This window comes from Dendropsophus ebraccatus, chromosome 15 (assembly GCF_027789765.1).
Source record: "Dendropsophus ebraccatus isolate aDenEbr1 chromosome 15, aDenEbr1.pat, whole genome shotgun sequence".
Lineage (NCBI taxonomy): Eukaryota > Metazoa > Chordata > Amphibia > Anura > Hylidae > Dendropsophus > Dendropsophus ebraccatus.
This window is the reverse complement of record NC_091468.1, coordinates 5,348,684-5,363,372: the sequence shown is the minus strand read 5'-3', so window position 1 is coordinate 5,363,372 and position 14,689 is coordinate 5,348,684. Positions and strand designations below refer to the sequence as shown.

The following is a 14,689-nucleotide window of genomic DNA, read 5'->3' as shown; positions in this document are numbered from 1 at the left end:
GTTGTAACAACAGCCGGGGACGTTCTGTGTGATGCATAACTATTTGACATGTTTGGTGTTGTCCATGGTGATGAACACAGAGCTGAAGCTGAACACAAAGCAACATTAAGTTGTGATAACTTTTGAATCACAAATCTCATTGCCTCAAACCCTCCCATTAGAAAAAAACTTGCTCTTGATCCAAGATGGCAGCATTCAAGATGGCGGCCATGTTCTGAAGATGAATATTCCTAAATATACTACCCCTCGCCCATTACTTGCTGGGGCATCAGATATGTAATTTTGCTTTTCATTTTTGAAATATATTAATTGAAAATTGATTAGCTCTTGACATGACTCTATCACCGGTAGAGTGTATTAGGCAGCTAGTAATTGGACGGATTTTGAAGCTGGCGCTTTCGATTCTGAAAAAATGGGCAAATGTAGGGATCTGAGGCGCTCTGAGAAGAGTCAAATAATGGTGGCCATAAGACTGGGTCAGAACATCTCAGAAGTAGTTGTAGAAGTTGTAGGTGTTGTCGGGTGTTCCTTAGTACCCACCAAAAAGGTCATGGGTGCCCAAGGCTTACTGATGCATGTGGTATGACCCGAAGAAGAATTACTATACGACAGCACAAGTTGCTGCAGAAGTTACTGCTAAGAAAGACAAATGTTAGAAGACACTCAGTATCACAGCTTACAACAACAGAGCACTGGGATTTCTCATGTCAACTGATGCCCACCATAAGAACAGCTACAACCGGCATTTGCATGTTCGAACTCGACCACAGGACCAAGGAAGAAGGTGGTCTGGTGGCATTAAAGCTGCTTACTTAGGAAAAAATGTCACTAAGTTGCAATATAGGTATAATGTTCTGGGAAATGTTCTGCTGGGAAAGCTTGGGGACAGGTCCTCCATGTATTCCTGAGAGCAGCCGTTTCCGCAAGATAATACCCTGACCACATGCCCAAAATTTATCAGCAATGGTCTGAGAAACCTGTAGAAGGTGTTAATCTAGAATTCCCCCAAATTTATCTATCTGTCTATCTATGCTAAAAAGGGGGTTTGTGGAGCCTCAGTTACGAGTCTCAAAACACGGGAATAGCCAGATATCCCTCTCTCCAGAGTAGGAAGCCCATTGCCAAGGGGTGCCTCCTAGTGGGGAGAGCACCAAACCACCCTGATACGTAGTCCCTCAGGTCCTACCTCTGTTGCGAGATTTGGGACCTAAATAGGGAAACACCAGGGTGGCCCCTGTAAGTCAAAGTTTAACTCTGTGGCGAGTATAACGACATAAGACAAGGGTTACCAAGGCTGGGCATCCATCCACAGACTGCAGTTTCGGGGTATTTGCCCCTCGTCAGTGTGGAGCAGGATTCTGGCTACTGGGGCAATGATAACTAGACCAACAAAACACAACAATCACTGAACTCGGAGAACAGTGAAAAATTCCAATGGAGTACTCATTTACAAGTCTCCATTGATTGTCCCATACAAAATTTGAATATGCTAAAAAGGGGTCCGTGGAGCCTCAGTTACGAGTCTCAAAACACGGGAATAGCCAGATATTCCTCTCTCCAGAGAAGGAAGCCCATTGCCAAGGGTGCCTCCTAGTGGGGAGAGCACCAAACCACCCTGATACGTAGTCCCTCAGGTCCTCACTCTGTTACGAGCTTTGGGACCTAAATAAATCTATCTCTATCTCCTATCTATCTATCTATCTATCTATCTATCTATCTATCTCCTATCTTCTATCTATCTATCTCCTATCTATCTATCTATCTATCTATCTCCTATCTATCTATCTCCTATCTATCTAATCTATCTATCTATCTCCTATCTATCTATCTATCTATCTATCTATCTCCTATCTATCTATCTATCTATCTATCTCCTATCTATCTATCTATCTATCTCCTATCTATCTATCTATCTATCTATCTCCTATCTATCTAATCTATCTATCTATCTATCTCCTATCTATCTATCTATCTCCTATCTATCTATCTATCTATCTATCTATCTATCTATCTATCTATCTATCTATCTCCTATCTATCTATCTCCTATCTATCTATCTATCTCCTATCTATCTATCTATCTATCTATCTTCTATCTATCTATCTATCTATCTATCTATTTATCTATCTCCTATCTATCTATCTATCTATCTATCTTCTATCTATCTATCTATCTATCTATCTATCTCCTATCTATCTATCTCCTATCTATCTATCTATCTATCTCCTATATATCTATCTCCTATCTATCTTCTATCTATCTATCTATCTATCTCCTATCTATCTATCTATCTCCTATTTTCTATCTATCTATCTATCTATCTATCTATCTCCTATCTATCTATCTATCTATTTATCTATCTCCTATCTATCTATCTATCTATCTATCTATCTATCTATCTATCTATCTTCTATCTATCTATCTATCTATCTCCTATCTATCTATCTATCTATCTATCTATCTCCTATCTTTCTCCTATCTATCTATCTCCTATCTATCTATCTATCTATCTATCTATCTATCTATCTATCTATCTATCTCCTATCTATCTCCTATCTATCTTCTATCTATCTATCTATCTATCTATCTATCTATCTATCTATCTATCTATTATCTATCTTTATAGGAATGTTTTTCATCTGTATATATGACTTCACATTTGATACATAATAATATTTGATTGCATTCATCCGCTCACACAATATGAAATGTCATTTATTTGGGTGACATCCCGCACTAGACTGACTGCTGAACAACTGTAGTGAATGTCAAGCTTGACTGCGCAGCACAGGAATTACTTGCGGCTATCAAAACTTCCCTTTTCATGTTAACCACTTAGAACAAAAAGACTAATTATGCAGCTTTTATGGAAAATAATTAAAACCCATTTTTGCATTAACACTTACAACTTAGATTATGTAGAACATCATTAGCATAGTACTTTCCCCAATCTTTGCTGAGCTCCAAGCTGTCGAAAAGCAGGAAAATGTATGCGGAGATGAAAAACCTATACTGTGCACTATAATAATAGCCCATAGAGAAGGAGGAGAGGAGGAGTAGGACAATGTTACTATTCATGAAAATATGCTGTGATAAGTAAATATACACAAAAGAAGCTGGTGGGGGAGGAAGCACTCAGCATATGTGGTGGTCACGTCTATTCAGGATGAGAAAAGAGACTTGCACTTTGACCCAAGCACTCCAGAACCAAAAGGTGCTCAGTTTAGCATTGTGCAGTGCTGAGCATTACTGAGCATACTATTACTACACTACTACTACTACTATTACTACTACACTATTACTTCACCACTACTACACTATTACTACAGTACTACACTACTACTACACTTACTACTGCTACTACCACTACTACTACTGCTGCTACTACCACTACTACTACTGCTGCTACTACTACTACTACTATTACTACCACTACTACTACTACTACTACTACTACTATTACTACTACTACTATTACTACTACTACTACTTCTACTACTATTACTACTACTACTTCTACTACTACTACTACTACTACTACTACTACTACTCTTACTAATGCTGCTGCTACTACTACCACTACTATTATTACTACTACATATTGTACTACTACCACTACTACTACTACTACATATTGTACTACTACTGCTACTACTACTACTACTACATATTGTACTACTACCGCTACTACTACTACTACTACTACTACATATTGTACTACTACCACCCTTACTTTTACTGCTATTATTACTACTGTTATTACTACTACTAGTGCTGCTGTTTTTATTATTATTATTATTATTATTATTATTATATTAGGGATGAGCGTACTTTTGAAAAGTTAGGTTCGGCTCGATCCGGCAAACTTTCATTAAGTTTGGATTCATAGGAACCGAACCTAAAACGAACCTTGTTATAACGGCTGAATAATTGCAGCTACAATAGTGGGAGTCTGAGGGTATAGTGGGAGTCTGATAGGGTATAGTTTCGTTTAGTTGCAGTTGCTATTACAATGAAAAAAGTGGAAAAAAATCAAAGTGCAAAAATAGTGATGGGACATAGGACACAAAATTCCTTTGACCCAGTAGGGTGGAAAACAGCCATTTGACAGTGGAACCAGCAGAAGTAATAGTAGTAATAGTACTGTATTGGACCCAGTGTGGAGGAGGGGGAGGAGGAGGCAGTAGCACTTTATTGCACCCAGCCCAGTATGGTTGAGAAGAGACTATTGGAGGAGGCGGCACCACTTGATTGCACCGAGCCCAGTATGATTGCTAACAGACTATTTGAGAGGGAGGAGGAGGCAGAACCTGATTGCACCCAGGCCAGTATGATTGCGAACAGACTATTCATGGAGGAGGATGGTCAGCCTTGGAGTGGTGGCCTGGGAATCCTTGCTGATTATGTTGGTTACCACACTTTCCAGAATACGGATGAGTGGGATGATGTAGTTGATGCCTGCTCAGAGTTGCGTCCTCAAAAGAGATCAACAATTGGCAGGACATGTTCGAAGAAACCTGTGCACTATGAGGTTTATCACATGTGCCATACAAAGTGTATGACTCCCTGCTGCACTGCAGAGAAAAGGTTCCTCCCTTTGTGGGCTACAACACTTCCCACCGTTAGTTGACCTTGGGTCAGCCATTCATATATTTCCTACCTGATGGTCCGGAGGAGCTCCTGCCCACTGTGGCTTCGTTTACCCAGGCTCAAAAAATGGAGGACCGCCTGAGAGCGCCGGGCCTGACATCGTTGGTAAGACACCGGGGCAGTTTGGACTGCAGTCAAAGCGGTGGATGGTTGCAAGCTGGTGAAGGCAGAACTTGTGCAGAACTGGCCCCTAAAGCACTGGGGAGGTGACAGTGGCAAGAATGGGCTTATTTTTTGGTGGTCTTCTGGGGGAATGTTGACCCAATGGGCAATAACAGACATGTGCTGCCCTTGGCCATAATTAAAGGAGCAGACATCGGCACTGGGGTGCACGGTCCTGGACACCAAGATACCCAATGAGTCACCAATATTTTTCTACACAACTGTGCAGTGATGGGACAGCCGATGGGACAGCTTATGAGACTTTTTTATGGACTTTTTTGTTTCTGGGACAGTGATGGGACTTTTTTTTTTTACTTTGTTGCGGCTAAACAGGGTTCTCCTATTTTTTGAACCTGATTGTAAAGATCTGAACTGATTTTCCCTTAATAAATTCGATAAGCTTCAACACTGAAGTTGCTTTCATGTGTCTTGGTTGATACTCACAGACAGCTGTCACATTACAATTTTGATTAGGCAGCACCCAGGTATATCTGAGCAGACTAATTTAAGGTCTCACCCTAACAGGGGTGATGTCACACATCTTGATATTCACAGAAAACCAGGATACAAGGGATTATAGGAGTAATAATCCCTTGTATCCTGGTCTATTCTGTGACAAAAGTACAATTTTGTGTCGCCGTTGTTATTTTTACCAGATTCTTAACGAACTTTCTCAAAGTTCGTAACGAAACTGGTTCGTAACGGTTCGGTTTGCTCATCCCTAATTATTATTATTACTACTACTATTACTACTGTTGTTGTTGTTGTATTATTATTACTACTACCACTACTACTAATGTTGTTGTTATTATTATTATTATTACTACTACTACTATTACTATCACTACTACTACTACTACTACTACTACTACTACTACTACTACTACTACTATTACTACTACTGTTGTTGTTGTTGTTATTATTATTATTACAACTTTTACTACTACTATTATAGTATTGGTATTATTACTACTACTTCATACTGTACTCCTACACCTACTATTTATTTAATATCATTTTTTAAAAAAAGGATCAAAACGCATCCGTTGCTGACCGCGTTTTTGTGTACGCTAAAAAGATTAAATGCGCTTTGATTGATTATTGATCCCTTTTTTTTATTGGAAGTCAATGGAAAATGGATCAAAATGGATGCCCACAAATACAACAGATGCACACAAATACATCCGGTTTTTAATTAGTTGTTAATATTTTTTTCTTTGGCAAAAGAAGGATGGGAAGAAAACAAAGAGACAAATATCATGTGTTTTCTCTCCATATCAGCGATCTGCCCGTGTCCGCATCGCTGTGCTTTGTTCTGTATACAGATGACAGATTCTCTTTAATAATTGGGAGACAGAATATATAACACCGACTACATTAAAGTTATTAAATCAATATTAATCCAAAAATAAAGCAGGGATTGCAGAAATAATCCTCAGGCTTAACCATGGTCTCCGATGAAATCATGTGAGCGCGGCAATGTAATATAGTAATGATTCCCAACGCTTCTTCTCTCATTTTCCATAGTGATTTATTCAGTGACCAGGAGGTGTAAGCGCCAATTTATGTCAAACAAACCGGAAATCTCAATCTAATTGTCCCTTATTGTCCGTGTTTTCTCTCTTCTTTGATGACTCTCTGCTTTTTCTTTGAAAGGTTCGCATGTTTCATTGTGCTGTGATTGTTTAATGATGGTTTGGCATATTCTGCAGGCAAAGGCCCAGAGACTCTTTATGCTGGTTATAACCTCAATGATAATGAATGGCACACGGTTCGTGTGATCCGGAGAGGAAAGAGTTTAAAGTTAATAGTGGACGATCAACAAGACATGACAGGTAGGTGCACTCATCTCTTCTGCCCTGCAGTGGGGTTGATAACAGGTTTTCCTTTAAGATGTGTATATGGAGCCCCCCCCCAAAAAAAAAAAAAAAAAAAGAAAATAATCTCATCTGCTGGAGCATTGAGCACAAAGCCTTCAGGAGCAATAACGTTACTGATCCTGCTTCATATTCAGGTAGGAGAGAAGTGCGGTTATTGCCGAAGTATCCCATAAGCAGAAGGAAATGGCCTGTGGTGGGGGGTGACTGCTGCCCCATTTACATACAGTAATATCCTGCCATGATGAGATGTCGCACCTTGATGTAAAAGCTTTGTACTGTCCTGCAGGAAGATCACCACAGGGCACGCCACGCTGGGCACACTTATCAGTCTACTTAAGTTCTAGTGAACTTCTAAGACATCCAGTCTATAACATCCAACATTAAAGGAAATGTGAGCTGCGATAATGTGCCGCCATGAGAGCTTCGTACGTACGGCCATTATCAGGGTGGGGAGGGATTATTATTATAGTGGTTATGTCTGTGTGACTTATAGATACAGATAGAAGGTTAATAAACAATGGCGCCATACAGTGCCAAGATGTGCTCATATTTACCTTATATCTAGTTTGCTTAAAGGGATTTATTTCTTTCAAAACAACTGGCGCCTGAAATGGCCAGAGATTTCTAATTTACTTCTATAAAAAAAATTAAAGCCTTTTATTACTTATCAGCTGCTGTATGTCCTGCAGGAAGTGGTGTGTTCTCTCCAATGTGACACAGTGCTCTCTGCTGCCACCTCTGTCCATGTCAGGAACTGTCCAGAGCAGCAGCAAATCCCCATAGAAAACCTCTCCTGCTCTCCAGACTGGAAAGAATAGACCACTTCCTATAGGACATACAGCAGCTGATAAGTATTGGAAGATTTGAGTTTTTTAATATAAGTAAATTACAAATCCCTGGAACTTTCTGGCACAAGTTGATTTGAAAGAAAAACAAAATTGGTGAACAACCCTTTAAGGACTCCAAATTCAGGTCAATAGCATGAAATGCTATTAGAAAACGAAAAAGACTTAAAGGAGTACTCCGGGCAAAGTAGAAAAATTCAGGGGGGGCAGGTAGGTTAGAACTTAATAAAGCTGCTATAGTTACCTGTCCTTTTACCTCCGCTGCATAGTGTCACTGATCACTGTCACCCACTGGGCTCCTAAAGCTCCCATTCCAGCGATGTTACAGCTCCACCTCAGGAACGCCTACAAAGCCAATCAGTGACTGAGACAGGACACCGCTGCAGTCGCTGACTGGATCCTGTAGGGCTGTGACTAAACAGGAACTGTGCAGAATCAGGAGCCTGGTGGCTGTGTTCAAGCTGGTGACGTGGCACCATGGGGGCAAAGGTACGCGTACGTTTAGCCTCTATATTAAGTTCCCACCACCTGCTGACTAGAGATGATGGAACAGCGCTGATGTTCAGGTTCGTATGAACTCGAACCATCGGTATTTGACTCCCGCAGTCTTCACGTTCCGTGGGAAAGGTAGAGAAAGCCCGAGTCCCTCCTGGAAAACAGGAATACAACCTATGGCTCAGGCTGTCTTCCTGTTTTCCAGGCAGTACTCGGGCTGTCTCCACCTTCTCAACGAAATGGAAGACTGCGGGAGTCAAATACCGATGGTTCGAGTTCGTACGTCAGCGATGTTCCATCATCTCTACTGCTGACACCAGCCGATGCTGACAAAACTAGTCACAGCTCTCCCCCTCCCCTTCTGAGATGGCTCATGTAAATAAGCCTTTGGCAGGCTTTATCTGCAACACTGCAGCTTCCTTGTATTGCTGGGAGGTTAAGCTGAGGTTAAGTTGCTAATGAACATACTGTGATTATCCCTCCCAGCTTTACAAAAAAGCTACAATGTTGCAGATACAGCCAGTCAGGGACTTGTTTACATCAGCCGTCTCAGAAGGGAGGGGGGAGGAGGGGGAGACAGAGAGAAAAGCTCACACATAGACTGTTGTGTCTTCAGCAGAAAGCAGAAGCTAAGAACTGGGGGAAGGAGACTGAATAGATAATAACTAAGCATGTAATAAGTATGGAAGGAATTGTTAGTCTCACCATGGGCAGCAACATATCAAAAGTTATGTTAGTGCAGAATACCCCTTTAAATACCCCTTCTTTTAACTGAAGGTCTATTCTCAGGATAGGCTACTGATATCTGATTGGTGGGATGCCAACATCCAAAACCCACCCTATTGGGACAGTGCATGAATTGAAGCTGCAGTAACCCACCATGACCACCGTACAGTACATGGTGCTATCTGCTTCTGGCTATGTTCACTATGTGATGAGGACGCTGCGGATCTGGCAGACAGTTTTTTAATGATAATAAGAACAACATTCAGTGACTTCCTTCACAGCACAGGTTATTATTTATGACGGAACATAAAAATATCTATTCCAAGTAATGGAAACATGAGATCCAATACCATATAAAAACTTAAAAAGAGCCATTAGAGCTGTGTATGGGATGAAGGAAGTTACTGAGCGGATAATGGGAAGGAGCAATCATATAAAAGCAATTACTGGCTATAATTGTCGTTTTGGAGATGGGGCCTCTTATTTCTATTAGCAGAAAATTTCACTTTTTGTGTTTAATCTGTTTTTATTAAAACATTTTAAGAACTATCTTTTAAAAAGCGTGATTCCATTTTTGGCCGTCTCAGCCGGCTACATCCACCACAATGTTCTGTTACCGGAATAAAACCATCGCAAGGAAACTGCGCAGCCACGTGATGCGGCAATGTAGGAAATAATACAAAAAAAGCAGAAATCACAAATCCTATATACTGTATAAGCCGATATAACGATCAACATCTCATGAGGGCGATCCAGTGGAGGGGAACTCCTTGGGGTGCGATGGATTTCAATTAGGGCTAAACTGAGGAGCAATATCCAAGGGAGTCCCAGGTTTTCACCCTTTAAACAAGATCTGGACATTAGGAAACGCTTAAGTGATTTTCCTAATGGTCCTATTACACGGAGCAATAATTTGCCCAATCGATCGTTTAACGTTTATAAGGCACCGATTTGGTTTTTATAACGATCAGTGTTTAGACAAAAAGATAAATAGTTTATTGCAATAGTTTTAAGATCGCTTAAGCCCATCTCACACTTACAGTGAATCTTTGAAAGACTGTTTACACGAAGCGATCTGCGAATTTTCAGCGAACGACCAACGACGGTTTGAGAACATGTTGAAAGATCACGATGAACGATTTCTCGCTCATTGCTTGATCGTCACTGTGTTTACATTAGACGATTTTCGATCGAATGCGATCATTATCGCGAATCCTTCACCGATAATCGCTTCGTCTAAAGGCATCATTACTAAAAGCTGACAAGTCCAAGCAAGGAGGTTAAGCTTAGAAGAGAAAGAAGGGAAGGAGAGTAAGAGAGTAAAGGAGGGCAAACACTCAGACTGGAGACTGAACTGGAATAGGATGGTTAGAACTAGATGAGTGATTCCCCAGAATTGATTCCCATCTGAATTTTTCCACAAAATTAACATTTATCTGAAAGTGCAAATTTTTGTGAATTTGTTTCAGGCAATCTGTCCACAGAAGCAGGGACTGCTGTCAAAAGACATGAATCCCTGCCCCTGTAAACCGAGCAAAGGGGCATACACGGTCAGTCCCTTACCCACATTCCTAATGGGACCAGGCAACTTCTAAGCAACAACTCAACTTATCACTTAAACAATAACTAAAACAATTTTGCTGGGTTTAAATCAGGGATGGAGATCCTTCTTTTTCCATATTTATGAATCTTTAAACTTTTCTAGCTAATTCTACCAGGTAGTTGTAAAGTATGGAAGAAAAGCAGGATAGACTCTTTATAAAGCTGTCCCAGCCCACATTTCATAATGAACATTTCTCCCAGACCAGACGTTAACATGGGGTCATGCCCATTTCCCAAGCACCACTCCAGAAAATGGCCCTGCTGGAAGACATATAGCCTCAATGTTAAATCGCTTACAGACTGCCCCCGGTAAACTAAAGACTTCCCAAATGAAAATTTCCTTGAGCGCGCCTTAAATGTTAAGCGAACATATTTTTGCCTCTAATTAGATAAAATGAATTGAATAAGAAAAGAAAAGTAACCGAGGAGGAATATTCTGGATCAGTAAACAAGCTGCAAATGGCACAGGGTTCCAAAAATACATTCAAGCCAATCCATCCATGTCACCAACTATCTTTCTACCTCTAAGACACCACAGGTGGTTAGAGTTCACGTATTGCATTCATAGTACAGGTTTAACTGTGTTGTTGTTTTTTTTTACTCAAAAATAAGATTCTTGTACTTTTTTATAAATTAAATCAGAAATGGTTTGTTAGGGTCACTCGGACCTGGATCATAGACAGGGAGATACAGACAGTATGAGCCCTAGCTCTAGACACAGTCTCGGACAAATTTTATGGGTAGAGGACCGTGTTGAAGTCTGAACAGGCAAAGACATGACAAGAGTACAGCAGAAATGCAACAAAGTTCCCTTTTTTAACAGTATTCTTAAAAGTGAATGATACTTTTTGCCAATAGGTATTTTTTAAATACATTGCAAAAAAATTACAGTATAAAGAAAACAAAGATCTGCAAACAACAAGAGTACAATAAGGTATAAACAAATATAGAATTTTGAACGATTTTCATTGGCACATAACCTACATGACTCAAATATAAAGTTCTGCAAAAAGTAAATTTATTACAATTTTGGAAAAAGTTTCCACTATAAGGCCATGTTCACACAACGTATGACACCGGTAGTTCTGTGACCCGGAGGACGTGTCACAGAATGGCCGGTTTCAGTGAAGATCATCTCTGCAGTACCGGCCGGATGATCTTCATTTGTGCTGAATTGGGATGCACTCTCCATTGTGTAACCTGTCAGGCTTGTGCGGCTGCTTTTCAATGAATAGCGGCCGCACAAAACTGACATTTCAGTTTTACACGCGGCCGCTAGGGATCCCAGACGGAATGTATACTATGTGCATCCTCTCTGAATGCAGTGCATGAAAGTTTTGTATTAATCACGGGATAGCTAATACCAGGATAGCATGTTCAAGTGTCTGAGTAGGACTGACAATTAAGTTTGTTCACAAAAAAAAAGTCCTTATCAGAAACAATAAATAAAACAAAAACAATATTTGAATAACATTTTTGCTTAAATAGTAAAGAATATTCACATTCATTCTTGTGTGTAATACATGCCGGTAACCCTAAAAATTATAGTGAAATTTATTTTAAATCAACATTTATTTATTTATTTTTTTTAGAAAAGTTATTCAATAGAATTATAGGGGTCAGTACTCTATAGATAATATAATAGATTCAGTCCCCACTTGATATAGCTCCGATTTCTTTAACCTGATAAAGCCTTCAGCTATATTCTGTTTGAACACATAGTAGTCTGTGGGGTGGCTCACAGGCTTGTCACAGTCTAGGGAATACAGTGTCAGCCTTTCATCATCAAAGACCAATGGATTTTGGAACTTTGATGATTTGGTGTCTTTTTTGTTATAAGATGAGGATTGTAGGTTGTAGCCACATGTATCACTGCAGTGTTATTTTTAGTTTTGTATTCAAGAAGACGTGTTCTTTTTTCCTGAGTATTTCACCAAATTTATCTTTGTGTGCCCTCATAAAACTCAGCCTAGCATTTGGTCCCTTGTGTGGATACAGGGAAGGGATTTGGTATCTATAGCTACGGAAATGATATAGAGGTTAGAAACGTTATTATTCACACACAGAATGGAAGGAAACGAGAGGAGGCTTTTACGATCATGAAAAAATAATACTAAATAATTTATGTAATGTTTCCTCACTTGTCTAGAACTGATCGGAATATTCACATAGATACAATCACAGATAGGAGAATATTGTACAAACTGTAATCTTCTATCTATATCTATCGCATCTATCCTTCCTTCCTTTCTCCCTTACTTTCTTCTTCCTCTTTCCTTCCTCTATTACTTCCTTCCTTTCTCTCTCTTCCTTTTCTTCCTATATCTCCCTCCCTTCCTTCCTCTCTATCTATCTTCCTTTCTTCCCTTCCTCCTTCTTTCCTCCCTCTCTCCCTATCTTCCTTCCTTCCTTTCTATCTATCTATCTATCTATCTATCTTCCTCTTTATCTTCCTTTCTTCCCTCCCTCCTCCTTCCTTCCTTCCTTCCTTCCTTCCTTCCTTCCTTCCTTCCTTCCTTCCTTCCTTCCTCCCTCCTTCCTTCCTTCCTTCCTTCCTCCCTCCCTCCCTCCTTCCTTCCTTCCTTCCTTCCTCCCTCCTTCCTTCCTATCTTCCTCTCTATCTACCTTCCTTCCTTCCTATCTTCCTCTCTATCTCCCTTCCTTCCTTCCTATCTTCCCTCCCTCCCTCCTTCCTTCCTTCCTTCCTTCCTTCCTTCCTTCCTTCCTTCCTCCCTCCCTCCCTTCCTTCCTTCCTTCCTCCCTCCCTCCCTCCCTCCCTCCCTCCCTCCCTCCTTCCTTCCTTCCCCCTCCCTCCCTTCCTTCCTTCCTTCCTTCCTATCTTCCTCTCTATCTTCCCTCCCTCCCTCCATCCCTCCCTCCTCCCTCCCTCCCTCCCTCCCTCCCTTCCTTCCTTCCTTCCTTCCTTCCTTCCTTCCTTCCTCCCTCCCTCCCTTCCTTCCTTCCTTCCTTCCTCCTTCCTTCCTCCTTCCTTCCTTCCTTCCTTCCTTCCTATCTTCCTCTCTATCTCCCTTCCTTCCTTCCTTCCTATCTTCCCTCCCTCCTTCCTTCCTTCCTTCCTTCCTTCCTTCCTTCCTTCCTTCCTCCCTCCCTCCCTTCCTTCCTCCCTCCCTCCCTCCCTCCTTCCTTCCTTCCTTCCTTCCTATCTTCCTCTCTATCTCCCTTCCTTCCTTCCTATCTTCCTCTCTATCTCCCTTCCTTCCTTCCTATCTTCCCTCCCTCCTTCCTTCCTTCCTTCCTTCCTCCCTCCCTCCCTCCTTCCTTCCTTCCTTCCTTCCTTCCTTCCTTCCTTCCTCCCTCCCTCCCTCCCTCCCTCCCTCCTTCCTTCCTTCCTTCCTCCCTCCCTCCCTCCCTCCCTCCCTCCCTCCCTCCCTCCTTCCTTCCTTCCTTCCTTCCTTCCTTCCTTCCTCCCTCCCTCCCTCCCTCCCTCCCTCCTTCCTTCCTCCCTCCCTCCCTCCCTCCCTCCCTCCTTCCTTCCTTCCTTCCTCCCTCCCTCCCTCCTTCCTTCCTTCCTTCCTTCCTTCCTTCCTTCCTCCCTCCCTCCCTCCTTCCTTCCTTCCTTCCTTCCTTCCTACCTTCCTCTCTATCTACCTTCCTTCCTTCCTATCTTCCTCTCTATCTCCCTTCCTTCCTCTCTATCTTCCCTCCTTCCTTCCTTCCTTCCTTCCTTCCTTCCTTCCTTCCTTCCTTCCTCCCTCCCTCCCTCCTTCCTTCCTTCCTTCCTTCCTTCCTTCCTTCCTTCCTTCCTTCCTTCCTATCTTCCTCTCTATCTCCCTTCCTTCCTTCCTATCTTCCCTCCCTCCCTCCTTCCTTCCTTCCTCCCTCCCTCCCTCCCTCCCTCCCTCCCTCCCTCCCTCCCTCCCTCCCTCCCTCCTTCCTTCCTTCTCCCTCCCTCCCTCCCTCCCTCCCTCCTTCCTTCCTCCCTCCCTCCTTCCTTCCTTCCTTCCTTCCTTCCTTCCTTCCTCCCTTCCTTCCTTCCTCTCTATCTTCCCTCCTTCCTTCCTTCCTTCCTTCCTTCCTTCCTCCCTTCCTTCCTTCCTCTCTATCTCCCTCCTTCCTTCCTTCCTTCCTTCCTTCATTCCTTCAAATCCTATGTCCCTTTCTCTGCTTCTTCCTTTCTCCTTCCCTTCCCTCATTTCTCTTATTTTAAATTGTCTGTTAAACTTAGGACAACTTTCTGCCAGACACCTCACTCCAATTAAAAAGATCAAACAGTCGAGTTAAGATTAATCGTTTTCGGTTAAACAAATGTTCAGCCAACAGATATGTAAAGTGATTAGTGTGTAGACCTGTATGGAGTTGTAATACAAT

At 41.7% G+C, this 14,689-nt stretch overlaps 1 protein-coding gene across 10 annotated transcripts in view; it reads left to right on the top strand.

Moving 5' to 3' along the window:
- Positions 1-14,689, top strand: part of NRXN1 (neurexin 1) — a 1,072,395-nt gene that overhangs the window by 551,826 nt on the left and 505,880 nt on the right. For all 10 annotated transcript variants that reach the window (XM_069954855.1, XM_069954851.1, XM_069954854.1 and 7 more), the window contains one exon: positions 6,525-6,647. In XM_069954855.1, the coding sequence (XP_069810956.1) occupies positions 6,525-6,647 (123 nt within the window). The remainder of the gene's footprint in view (positions 1-6,524; positions 6,648-14,689) is intronic.